The 12,616-nt window shown below is 44.5% G+C and overlaps 1 protein-coding gene and 1 long non-coding RNA gene across 9 annotated transcripts in view; one reads left to right on the top strand and one right to left on the bottom strand.

Annotated features, from left to right (window-relative positions):
• The window catches only part of LOC118354703 (uncharacterized), a 57,030-nt gene extending 52,648 nt beyond the window's left edge, over positions 1-4,382 (bottom strand). Inside the window, exon 1 of the long non-coding RNA XR_004815657.2 lies at positions 4,088-4,382. This is a non-coding gene — a long non-coding RNA (uncharacterized LOC118354703). The remainder of the gene's footprint in view (positions 1-4,087) is intronic.
• The window catches only part of SPECC1 (sperm antigen with calponin homology and coiled-coil domains 1), a 280,247-nt gene that overhangs the window by 120,074 nt on the left and 147,557 nt on the right, over positions 1-12,616 (top strand). The window contains exon 1 of one of the 8 annotated variants that reach the window (XM_049109492.1): positions 4,603-4,810. The exons of 6 other annotated variants lie outside the window; for them this stretch is intronic. Coding sequence is in view for 1 of the 2 variants with exons in the window: in XM_025428245.3 (XP_025284030.3) it covers positions 4,771-4,810 (40 nt within the window). In the remaining variant the exon portion in view is untranslated. Of the gene's footprint in view, positions 1-4,602; positions 4,811-12,616 lie in introns of those variants that run through there. One more of the 8 variants, XM_025428245.3, reaches the window with a different exon arrangement.

The following is a 12,616-nucleotide window of genomic DNA, read 5'->3' as shown; positions in this document are numbered from 1 at the left end:
TTCTGGAGCACATCAGCTCCACTTCCACCTGTTGCTTGAGATAAGCAATCTTTGAGTCCACTGGAAATTTTTATCCTAGTCACATCACATTTAGGCATTTTATTTGCCCTGTGTGTGTGATTGTCACAACCTGCCTTCTCACTGAACTGCTTTTATTTTTTAAAAATTTTAAAAAGATTTTATTTATTTATTCATGAGAAACACAGAGAGGCAGAGACACAGGTAGAGGGAAAAGCAGGCTGCATGCGGGGAGCCCGATTTGGGACTTGATCCCGGCCCGGGATCAGGCCCTGGGCTGAAGGTGGCGCTAACCCTTGAGCCACCTGGGCTGCCCCCCACCCTCCTTTTAAGATGATTTTTTATCAGGCAACCTCTATTAACATCTCAAACTCAAAAAAACAAAACAAAAAAACATCTCAAACTCATTTTTCAAGGTTGTTTGAGAATGTACCTTGTTTACCCAACATTTAACATTGATTGGATCCGGGCATTTAAAAATACATAGATTTTAGGGCAGCCTGTGTGGCTTAGTTGAGTTGAGTGCTTTTGGCTCAAGTCATGATCCTGGGGTCTGGGATTGAGTCTCGCATCAGGTTCCCCACAGGGAGCCTGCTTCTCCTTCTGCCCATGTCTCTGCCTCTCTCTGTGTCTTTCATGAATAAATAAATAAAGATTTTAAAAAATACATAGATTTTGGAGACATTGGGGAAATTTTAATATGGACTACATACTATATGATATTTTGAAAATACCTTTTTTTTTTTCTTGGATGAGATAATGCCATTGTAGGAGAATGCCTATATTCATGATGGAAGTGTTTAAGGGTGAAGTGTCATGTCTTTCAAATGCAGTGTTCTTTCAAATGATTTAATGGAGGAAATGGAAGCACAGAGAGATAAAAAGCAAATGGTAGAATGTCTACAATTGGTAATTGTAGGTGATAAATATATAAAGATGTTCATTCTAGTGTTCTCCCCACACTTTTCTATGAATTTGAAATTGTTCATAATGAAAAGCGAGACAACAAGGAAAGGCTTCCTTCCCCCTCAATATTATAAAAATATTCATCCACATTTACTTCTAGGACTTCTATATTTTCATATTTTAGAATTAAATTTATATTGAATTGGACTTTATTTTTTGGCATAAAGTGTGAGATATGGGTCTTACTTCATTTGAAGTGCTACTTTATGCTAAATTATTTCAAATCTGAGGGTTTTGGGGACACCTGGGTGGCTCACAGGGAAAGAGAATCTTAAGTTGGCTCCAAGATCAGCTCTGGGCCCCACATGGGGCTCAATCCCACCACCCCAAGATCATGATGTGAGCTGAAATCAAGAGACCAACGCTCAACTGACTGAGCCACCCAGACACCCCTGCCTGAGCAAGAATTTAAATCTTTTTTTTTATATGATTTTATTTATTTGAAAAAGAGAGAGTGTATGAGCAGTGGGGAGGGGCAGAGGGAGAGAGAGAAGCAGGCTTCCAGCTGAGCAGGGAGACCAATGTGGGGCTTGATTCCCAGGACCCCAGGATCATGATCTGAGCTAAAGGCAGATGCTTAACCTACTGAGCCACCCAGGCACCACTCTGAGCAAGGACTTAAAAAATGAATAGGTACTTGCCAGGAATTCAGAAGAGTATCAAATCAGAAGGAATATAGCAGATATAAAAGCATAGAGGCCTGGGGTGCCTGAGTGGCTCAGTCCATTAAGTGTCTGACTCTTAGTTTAGGCTCAGGTCACAATCTCATGGGTGGTGAGACTGAGCCCCTCTTCAGGCTCCATGCTCGGTGCGGAGTCTGCTTGAAGGTTCTCTCTCTCCCTCTTCCTCTGCCCCTCCCCCTACTCGCATGCTTGCTCTTTCTCTCTCTCTCAAATAAATAAATAAATCTTAAAAACAAAAACAAAAACAAAGAAAGAGAGACAGAGAGCCATAAGATTCCAGGAGGTATCTTGGGTTGATGTCTAATTTAGTGGTCATAAAGAGACACAGGTTAATTGCTTAACATTTTATGGGATTAATAAAATGACTCATCAGTTTTCAGAACTCTCTGGATAAGGATGTAAACTGTTCTGTAAACTGAAGTTATGTTACTGTTACAGGGTTCACAATTGCAGCCTTTGTCTATCATCTCATAAATATTTGAAGTCAACCATCTTTTCTGGCTTTGTCCTTCACCTTTAAAAAAGATGGTGGGGAGGCTGAACTTGAATTCATATACATTTCTGCTCTAAAATCATCCTATGCAATTCGTTTTCCTTAGTACATTTGTTTCTGTGTACTCAGTGTTGTGCTCAGTTGCATAGGTTACAGAAATAGAACTATGGCTCCTCTCTTTGACAAATTAGTTTTGTTGGAGAAACCAACTCATGGCACTGTTAAAGGGAAATAATGTGACAAGTTGATTGGCTTATGGCACAGGCTATAAACCCATTCATTCATTTCCTGTTCTTAGGAAGTTTGCAATATAGTGGGGAGATAATAAGCCAGTAAACAAATAAATATGTAGTATATTAAATGGTGATATGTATCGTGGAGGCCAACAAGGCAGGGAAATGTGTACGTTGAATGTCTGGCTTACTATTTAATGTGGTGTGACAAGAGAAGCCCCTGTTAATGGAATGTCATTTGACTGGAGACCTGAGAAGTGAAAGAGAATGAAACATATGGTCTGAGTAATGTTGGAATGTGAGGGAAGAGCATTCCAGGCAAACAGAGAAGCAGGGGCAAAGGCCCTTGGGTGGGAGCATGATTGGCTTATTTGAGGAACAGTGAGGACGTCAGTGTAGCAAAAGCAGTATGAGAGTAGGAAGGTTAAGTCCACTGATGGAAGGAGATTATATAGGGCTGTAGAGGCTTGTGTAAGGGCATTAGCTTTTCTTCTCCTGAGACAGAAAGCTATTGGAGCGTTGTAAATGGAGGTGTGATATGATTACAGTATAAAGAGGCAGGGGCAGAAGATGGGATACTGGTTAGGAGGCAGTTGCAGGGGCAGCCTGGGTGGCTCAGCGGTTTAGCGCCGCCTTCAGCCCAGGCGTGATCCTAGAGACCCGGGATTGAGTCCCACATCGGGCTCCCTGCATGGAACCTGCTTCTCCCTCTGTCTTTGTCTCTGCCTTTCTCTCTCTCTCTTTCTCTCTCTGTCTCTCATGAATAAATAAAATCTTTAAAAAACAAAAAAAAAGGAGGCAGTTGCAGTCATCCTGGTAGGATGGTCCATGGCTTGGACCAGGTGGTAGCAGTGGAAGTGGTGAGAAGTGCTTAGACATGGTGGCATTTATGATAAATATTTTGACATGTTCCATTTATGGAGATAAAGAAGATTATATTATTCATCTATGGAAGAAAATCAAGAATTTTTTTATGGTTAAATTGGAGATGCTGGGGATCCCTGGGTGGCTCAGCGGTTAAGCATCTGCCTTTGGCCCAGGGCGTGATCCTGGAGTCCTGGGATCAAGTCCCTTGTCAGGCTCCCTGCATGGAGCCTGCTTCTCCCTCTGCCTGTGTCTCTGCCTCTCTCTCTCTGTGTCTCTCATGAATAAATAAATAAGATCTTTAAAAAAAATTGGAGATGCTTAAGACACCTAAGTGGGGGTGTCCAGAAGGTAATTAGTTAAATGAGTCTGGAATACAGAAGAGGGTACCAGGCTGAAGATATATAGGTGGTTTTTTAAGTTGGTGGGGATGGCCAAGTGAGAGAGATGACCAAAGTGGATAGAGATGACTGGGTATCAAGCCACACCAGGTGCTAGAGATCAAGGGGATGAGGAGAAATCAACAAAGGGGATTGAGAAGAGGAGACCAGAGAGGTGAGGTCCTGATGTCTGAACTTCTCCTCCGTGTTTTGAGGAGTTGAGTGATTGGTGGTGACCTAAGATGTTGATAGATGAGAACTGAGAATGGGCCATAGCGTTAAGTAATGCAGAGAGAACTAGCCACTCCACTCATGATTTTATTAGTTCTAAATATTTTTCACTGCGAGATTTACTTATTTCTAAGTGTTTTCAGTGTCCGATTAACTATGAGGGTCGTTCAGGGTAATTTCCGGGAGTTAGTCATTTCTGATAGCAGCAAAAACCGTTACCTCTAAGGACTGGTATGCATTTGTCTTATTTGCGGTAGTATTCAGCTTGGATAACTGGGCACGTCTTTGTTAGTGTTACTCTTCTTCACGTCCTACTCAAGAGTTGCTCGTGCGAGCTCTAATTTCTCACGCGCAGCATCTTGCCTTTGTCGTGGCACTTGGCTTCAGCCTCCCCGCAGTGGGGTTTTTCCAGCCTCGCTCATCCAGCCGCAGTTCTCAGCGCCGGCCCCTAGAGGCCCGAAGCCGGTCAGCCGGTGCGGCCCTCCCACGCGGGGGAGGGACCCTTCGGGTGCTCTCGAGCGATAAGAAGAGACGGGCGGGCACTATGCAGATGAGATGGGCGGGGCCCCACCAGACCCGCCGCCTCGCGCCCCAGGTGGGCGGGCCTGCGGCGAGCGGTATGCAGATGAGCTGGGTGGGGCCTCGCCGGGCCGGCCGTCTGGAACCCAGGTGGGCGGGGCTGCGGCGGGCGGAATGCAGATGAGGTGGGCGGAGCCCGCCCGCGCGGGCGAGGAGCGGCTCCGCCGGCGGCCGCCGGGAACTGGAAGGCGCCCGGCCCTTTCTTTGACTGGAGCGGACCCGCCGGACGCAGCTGCCTCGCCAGCCGGAGCCGGCGCGAGCCGCAGCCCGGCGGACACCCTGTCCGAGGCCGGCCCGCCGGCCGCTGCCCGACTCGGCCGAGCATGGGCAACCACTCGGGGCGGCCCGAGGATCCCGAACCAGGTCTGTGCCTTCGGCGGGGGTCGCGCCGCGCCCCCTCCCCGGCCCGGCGCCCTTCCCCCACCCCGCCTCTTGGGCCGGCGGCCGCCGCGCTGCCCGCGGGCGCCCGGGGGGCGAGTGGAAAGGTGAAGTTCCCGGGATGTGATTCTTGCCTTTGGAATGCGCTAATGGGGTTGTGAAATTACCTGCGTCTGTTCCGCGACAAGGAAATGCCACTCACTCTAAACACGTACCTGGAAGCCCCGGGTCCGCCCGGACGCAGCGAGTGGGGCGGGCGGGAGCGGGTCCCCGCGGCCCGGAGCACGCAGGCCAGGCCGGTGCACAGCGGGGCCGCGGGGCGGGGGCTCCGTGCGGGTTTCACGGCGGGATCTGACCTGCCCCTGCTGTCCGCCGCCCAGACGGGGTCTCCAGCGCCGCGTGTGGGGGCAGTTCTTGCAGACTTTCTGGGCATCTGCAGCGAAAAGTGTGACTTGGCAGTCGATTTCTGGTTCATTGTCCATTTTGCGGCGCATCATTTGCATATCACACACTTTCTGGCGTCCCGTGGAAGGTGGCAACCCGTCAGCAGATCTGTTACTCATACTCAGACCAAGGGCTTGATTGTGACTATTTCTTACCCAAAATAGCCTGTGCTTATTCTGGGATACCGAAAACTTATGCCGGCTTATCAAATTTTTATTTCCTCAGAAATTAAGCGAGCCTAGTGGAGAGTCAGTCAGCTGGGCTCTAGTTTTCATCTTTTGGTTCATCATCCTGGCCTCCGGCACAGATTTAGATGCTGGTAACCACGGGGTTGTGTTTAAAAACAAACCCAGAACATTTCAGTTCTGTCACATGAAGGAAGTGGAATTTAATTTAGCCTCAAAAATTGCATCTTGGCTGATTGGGTAGAGATGGTCGACTTCATGCTGGGATCCTGGAATGGCAGGTGGCGAGTATGTGTCTCTGTGACAGTCAGAACTCTTTAAGAAATTTCTCAAGGGCGTAATTTTTTAATTGGGGTTTGAATGAGGACGTTGAGGCTTTGAGAGGTGAAGTGACTTATACAAGTGACATCCCCGGAATTGGGAGCAGCGCTGTAAGTAAACCCCTGGTCTTCACTCCTCTCCCAGTGCCTCTGCTTCAGATCTTGGCAGGGAGGCCAAGCCGACTTAGGCTGTATCCTTGGGGCTGGGCTGAGGTGGGGTGCCTTGGTCTGATACAACAACCAGGATGGAAAACTGCCACAGGCGAACACTCTGCAGAAAAAGCATAGAGGCGGTGTTACTGTGTAGATTACGTAGGGGTAACTCTAAATTACGCAGCAGGTATCCAAACTTCTTTGGGCAGAACGACCAATATTTACCAAACGGTGCCTTTGTTGTAAACAGCCCTATGAGAAACTATTAGGCAAAGCACATGTAACACTCTTTTGTTGAAAGATTTTATTTATTTATTTGAGAGAGAGCGCGAGAGAGCGTGCTCACAGGGAGGCGGAGGGGCAGAGGGAAAGGGAGAAACAGACCCACCACTGAGCGGGGAGCCGCGACAGCAGCCTCCATCCCAGGACCCTGGGATCGTGACCTGAGCTGAAGGCAGACGCCTAACTGACTAACCCTAGCGCCCCCTAACGTTACTTTTTAAAGCATTCTAACGGACAGGAGATGAAAAGGACCCTTTTATGCCAGTGACTTTATTGTATTTTTCAAGAATGAATACAATTTTGGAATGGGAACTGGATCTGATTTGCTATAAGTAAAGATATCCAATTAGAAAATCTTAGGGACTAGTGTGGCCTGAAAGGATGAGTATAATTTTAACTGGTCTCTTACTGCTGTGATGAAGTGCTGTAGAATACATTAAAAAAAAAAAAAAAAACCTCTGGAAATTAGAATTTTATTAAAGATTAATGTATGTTCAATCTGCTTTACCATGAGGTCTAGGATAGGGGGGCCTCCCACTGGCAGTTGTGGTGCATTGGACTAGAATCGTAACAAGTGCTTCAGTGGGTTGTCAGGGCAAGGGGCTCAGAGATGAGTGGTAGAGGTAAGGCGGAAGCAGGAGGATTGGACAAGGGAAGAGCTGCTGCACCCAGGAGTGATTTCTACGCAGTTCTTGTATTGTGTCACTTTTGTCCTTTAAGATGCAGATCTTTAAACAGAATTGGGGGAGCACCTGGCTGGCTCAGTCGTGGAATATGTGGCTGTTGATCTTGAGGTTGTGAGTTTGAGCCCCACGTTGGGTTTAGAGATTACTTTAAAAAGATTATTATTATTATTATTTTAATTTTTATTTATTAATGATAGTCACAGAGAGAGAAAGAGAGGCAGAGACATAGGCAGAGGGAGAAGCAGGCCCCATGCACCGGGAGCCCGACGTGGGACTCGATCCCGGGTCTCCAGGATCGCGCCCTGGGCCAAAGGCAGGTGCCAAACCGCTGCGCCACCCAGGGATCCCTAAAAAGATTATTATTAAACAGAATTAGGGATGAACGAAATTTATTAGAGACTTCACAAACACAAAAGGCGTGGGAAGCCAGAATGGGACTGAGGAGAGTTTTAGACCATGACGCAGATACAGCGTGTATGAGAGGAAGGAGGGAGGCAGCAGGTTTGGTCAGGGGGAGCCTCAGATAGCTGTGCAGATCTGGAGAAGTCTTGGCCAACTAATTGGGGGAGCTCCAGAACAGACTGCCCATTAGAGTCCCCCCTATTGGGCAGGAATGGCCAGTCCCTGGTGCTCTTGCTGTGGTTACTCACTGCTGGAGGCGGCCAGGGAAGAATAGACCTTCAGCTCAAAAGCCACATTGAGTCCTGGCATCCTGGTGGCACTAAGAGCTGGAGGTGTCAGTCACCTGCAGTCCTTACAGCTGAATACCAAGTTCTTTCTGGAATAGAGATCCAGGTGGCACATCTCATGGCTGTCTTCCACAGGACTTCAGTTGTTTGGGCAGGGAGGGTCTATTTCAAGGGCAAATGAGGTGCAGTCTCCAGTTTAGACCTCCCCTCTCCAGGCTTAAAGGGGCTAGAATTACCCTCATCTCTTCCAGGTGGAAGCACCTTGTCCTCTCTGGAGCACAGCCGAAGCAGAAGATAGGCTCTCATCTGCTGCTTCTTTTCTAGCCCTGGATTTGGCCGTGGTGGCAGCAAGTTTCCTCCTTTGTGGTGGCTGTGAGCCTCTGAGTTGGGTCATTGTGACTTATTGTGGTATTGCACGATGGGCTAGAGAAATGGATCAAGTAAAAGACATGAAAATTTGCATGATTGAGGGCAGCTAGAATGAGAACTTCCCAGAAATTCCCTAACAGTCTTTCAGTTTCTAACCAGGTTGTCAGTACCTGCATTGTAGAGAGTGTTGGTAGGTATAGTTGTACAGGTTGTGCACTGTTCAGAGGCATCTGGGTATAAAGGGTTGAGGGGACCTAGGTATGGTGGTATCAGTGCCATTTTTACAGTTTTACCTTTTTTTTTTTAAAGATTTTATTTATTCATGAGAGACACAGAGAGAGAGAGAGAGGCAGAGACACAGGCAGAGGGAGAAGCAGGCTCCATGCAGGGAGCCCGATGTAGGACTTGATCCCGGACTCCAGGATCACACCCTGGGCTGAAGGCAGGCATTAAACCGCTGAGCCACCCAGGGATCTCTTAGTTTTGCCCTTTTATATTCACACAAAGATGCCCAATATGCTAAAGAAGCCTTAGTCAAAGGTGAGTTTAGTAGGCTTTACCCACTTTCACTACTAGCTGTTATTTGCTTACTGTTTACTTTAAATTTGCATGTATGTTTATTTTCTATTGTTATTTTTTAATTAATTAATTTATTTATTTATTTATAATTTCTATACCCACTGCGAAGCTTGAACTTGCTACCCTGAGCTCAAGAACCACATGCTCTTCCAACTGAGCCAGCCAGGTGCCCCTGCATGTATGTGTTTGAACAATGGATATAAATGATATGAACCAAAAGTAAAAGCCTCTACTCATACTCACTCAGGTCCCATTTTATATTAGTTATAATTAACGCTAAGTGGTTAAAGACAATCCCAAAATAGCCACTTAAGACAATAAAAGTTGATTTCTCTCCCACATCACAGTCTAGGGTGAGTTGGGGGCAGTCTGGGCATTATACAGTTGTTAGAGATGAAGCTGGTCAATGTTCATCTCCTGCGCCTGGCTGCCAAATTGTGGTGGATATGCCAGCAGTCAGGAGAAGAAAGAGCACAAGGAGAAGGATACCGCAGGAGATTTTTATGGGCCAGGCCTGGAAGTGGTGCGTACCATTTCCACTCAGATTCCACTGGCCTGTCACGTAGCCTCACCTGGATGCTCAGGGACCAGAAAATGTCTGTGTGGAGTGCCAGGCAGAGGACAGCACAGATGGTGCATACTGGCAGTCTCTTTCCAGATAAGATGTCCACTCTCCACCACATTTGTGTCAATATTAAGAAACAGGACAGCCCGGGTGGCTCAGCGGTTTAGTGCCACCTTCAGTCCAGGGCGTGATCCTGTGAGTCCACATTTCTTGACTAACCAACTTTAAACAGTGTTCCTAGCTAATTGAATTTGGATATGACATCCTTAAATTTCTTCTGTCTTTTCCACATTATCCTCTGTACCTATCCTGGTCTGCCTCTCAACCTTTCACGTGGCTAGAATGTTCTGTTCCATAATTAATATTATTAAGTCTTGGGACACCTGGGTGGCTCAGTGGTTGAGTGTCTGCTTTGGGCTCAGGGCATGATTCTGGAGTCCTGGGATCGAGTCCCACATTGAGGGATGCTTCTCCTCCTTCTGCCTATGTCTCTGCCTCTCTTTGTGTGTCTCTCATGAATAAATAAATAAAATCTTTAAAAAATATATTAAGTCTTGTGTCCATTGTCCACAGATTGATTCTAAAAGTTGAAAACTAATCAGTATATAACATATTAGGATCCTATATACATTTTTTACTGGAGAGCCAGGTAGTACATTTAGGTTTATAGAGTAGGAAATGTCATCTTACATTGCTTAACTTATGATCTGTGGCAGACGATATTACTTTAAAAGAAAAATAGGAGACACCTGGGTGGCTCAGTGGTTGAGCATCTGCCTTCGGCTCAGGGTGTGATCCCAGAGTTTGGGGATCCAGTCCCACATTGCATTCCTTGCAGGAAACCTGCCTCTCTCTCTCCCTCTGCCTATATCTCTGCCCCTCTGTTGTCTCTCATGAATAAATAAATAACATCTTTTTAAAAAAGAAAGAAAGGAAAGAAAAATAGAAGGAGTAAGTAGATTGGACAGGAGTTAGTATAAGTATTATAATTATTTACCTTTAAAATGTTCTTAACATGCTTTTATTCTGTTACGGAGTTTCTTGATTTTAATTCCATTAAGATAGAGAGTTTATTTTCTTCTTGAAGATAAAAAGCATGGGGTTAAAAATTTGGATTCTGGACTGTGCAAAGTTTTGTCACTTCCAGCTCTGAGACTTTGGGTGAGTGATTTCAGCTTTTTGAACCTCATTTATTTTATCTAGAAAAGGGATTAGAATGTAACCTCCCTCATGAGGTTATTGTTAAAACAGGCGAAGGGTTAGAACAACCTCACATACAGAAAGTGTCCAATAAGCATGTTTTAGTTTGGACTTTGTTACCTTCTGGTCCTGTGTCTCTTTTGTGTTCGCCCATTACTTCTCAGATCCCCCTTCTCTGTTTTTGCGTTTCTTTTGCTTTGGTTCCTGTGATCCCCTGTGTTGCTAAACTGTTATATTATTCTATCAATCTCTGTATTCACCTTTTTCTTCCAGTTTTCCTATTGACTTTTAAAATTCCATCAACTATATTTTCTATTTCCAAAATATTTTTTGTCATCTGTTTGATCTTATTCATAGCAGTTTGAGGTTTGGGGGAGAGGAGTGGAGTTGGTTGGAAGGCTTGAGCAAGTGATTTAATGGCTTCTGTTGGCATTAGTTTTAGATTTCAAGGATTCATCAGAATTTTTATAATATTCACTAAGAAGAGAATATAGTATGTAGTTTTCTCAGATGTATTTTGTACCATAGAAGCATTTCAGAGTGGAACTAATGTTCCGAGAGACATACTTTGGAAAATGTGCTCTTTAGGATTAAAATCGATGTATAAATACGTCAAAGATCAGTGATAACACACAGAAAAAAACATATCAAATATATCTGTTACTGCAATAAATGTGAATGGGTTAAAATCTGCATAAAAAAAGAGCTCCCTCCTGTAGATTAAGACAGAAAACAAAATATACATGGTGCAGAAAAGCATATTCCAGCAATACTGTGATTTTTAAAATTAAGCCAGTTAGACTTGTGAATAATTAAGCTTTCGAGATCATTATCTTGTTATTCTATGTGTAAGTCCAGAAAAATTTAATAGTCACTATTTAAGAGGATCTTTGATTAATATTCGGTTCTATTTACAAACTTGATAATAAATTTAAAATATCTTATATTTATTAGTTTAATATATTTAGGTTCCTATTAGGTCTGACTGACAAACCAGTCCAGTTTTTTAAACTCTTATAAATTTAGTAATTACATTTATAAACAGTGATTCTTAAATCCTCTTGTATATTTCAGAGCATACTTTCTCTCTGTGTATTTGTGTATATGTAGATGCACACCTTCAAATTAAAATCACAAATTAATTTCACCTTTTAGATTGGAATCATGAGGCTGATCTCAACTCTTAATAGTTCCAATTCTCCTGAATGTTAGACATGAAATCCCAAAATGTAGGTATTTGTACATAATGTTGCTTACACACATACATAATTACTACTTGTTTAATTCTTTTAAATACTTCTCAATTCTAAATCATTCTAGGATTAAAAGATAGTTTACATAAACATTTTGTCATAAATAATACAAGAATTTAATCCCATGTGATTCTGGGGGTTGCCTTCTCAGATTGCTGAGGTCTTTAAGCAGCAGAGACCTCAGGCAGGGACAAGGACAGGATTCTTACCCTGGACACCAGATATCCGCTAGAGCCTGTTTTGCTGTGGTTGGAGCACATTTGCTTTGAGCACATATTTGCTTTTGAGTATGCATGATAAATTTTCTCAACCTGTATGTGGGGTATCTATTATTTTGCCTTCATCCTTATTGATAGGTTGTCTTGGTATAGTATTCTAGATTCAAGGTCTTTGTAATATCTCTGCAACAATGACTTCAAAACTTGAGGGAGGTGGTCATAATGCCCATGTACCTTAGATTTAAGCTATGTTTTCCTTAATTCTTTCAGCTCCTAGTTGGGAGCCTGAGATCTCCATTCCAATGACCACATCACTTGATTAGAGTTTGTACTTCTGTGGCACTTAACAGATATAAATATTTCCCAACTAACTCCAAAGACTTTTTACACTTTCTGTGCCTTTTTTTTTTTAAAGATTTATTTATTTAGTCATTCAGAGAGAGAGAGAGACAGGCAGAGACACAGGCAGAGGGAGAAGCGGGCTCCACGCAGGGAGCTCGACGCGGGACTCGATCCGGAGTCCCCAGGATCACGCCCTGGGCTGCAGGCGGCGCCAAACCGCTGCGCCACACCGCTGCGCCTTCAGGGCTGCCCCACTTTCTGTGTCTTAAGGTGGTATCTTTTTTCATAGCAATACAAAATGTGATTTAATTGTGGATCTCTCTCATGGCTCTGTCTGACTTACAGAGTCATTCTACTGAAACAATACTATCAGTTAAAGGCCCTCCTTCCCTCCCTCCATACACACCCCACAAAGTACCTTAAATCAGATGGGACCATCTACGTTGATAAAAGTGCAATTCAAGAAGAAAAAGTAGCAGTTCCAAAATTCATCACACAACTAGCAA

This window comes from Canis lupus, chromosome 5 (assembly GCF_003254725.2).
Source record: "Canis lupus dingo isolate Sandy chromosome 5, ASM325472v2, whole genome shotgun sequence".
Taxonomy (NCBI): Eukaryota; Metazoa; Chordata; class Mammalia; order Carnivora; family Canidae; genus Canis; species Canis lupus.
Note: the sequence above shows the minus strand (reverse complement) of the source record. Positions and strands in the feature narration are given on the sequence as shown.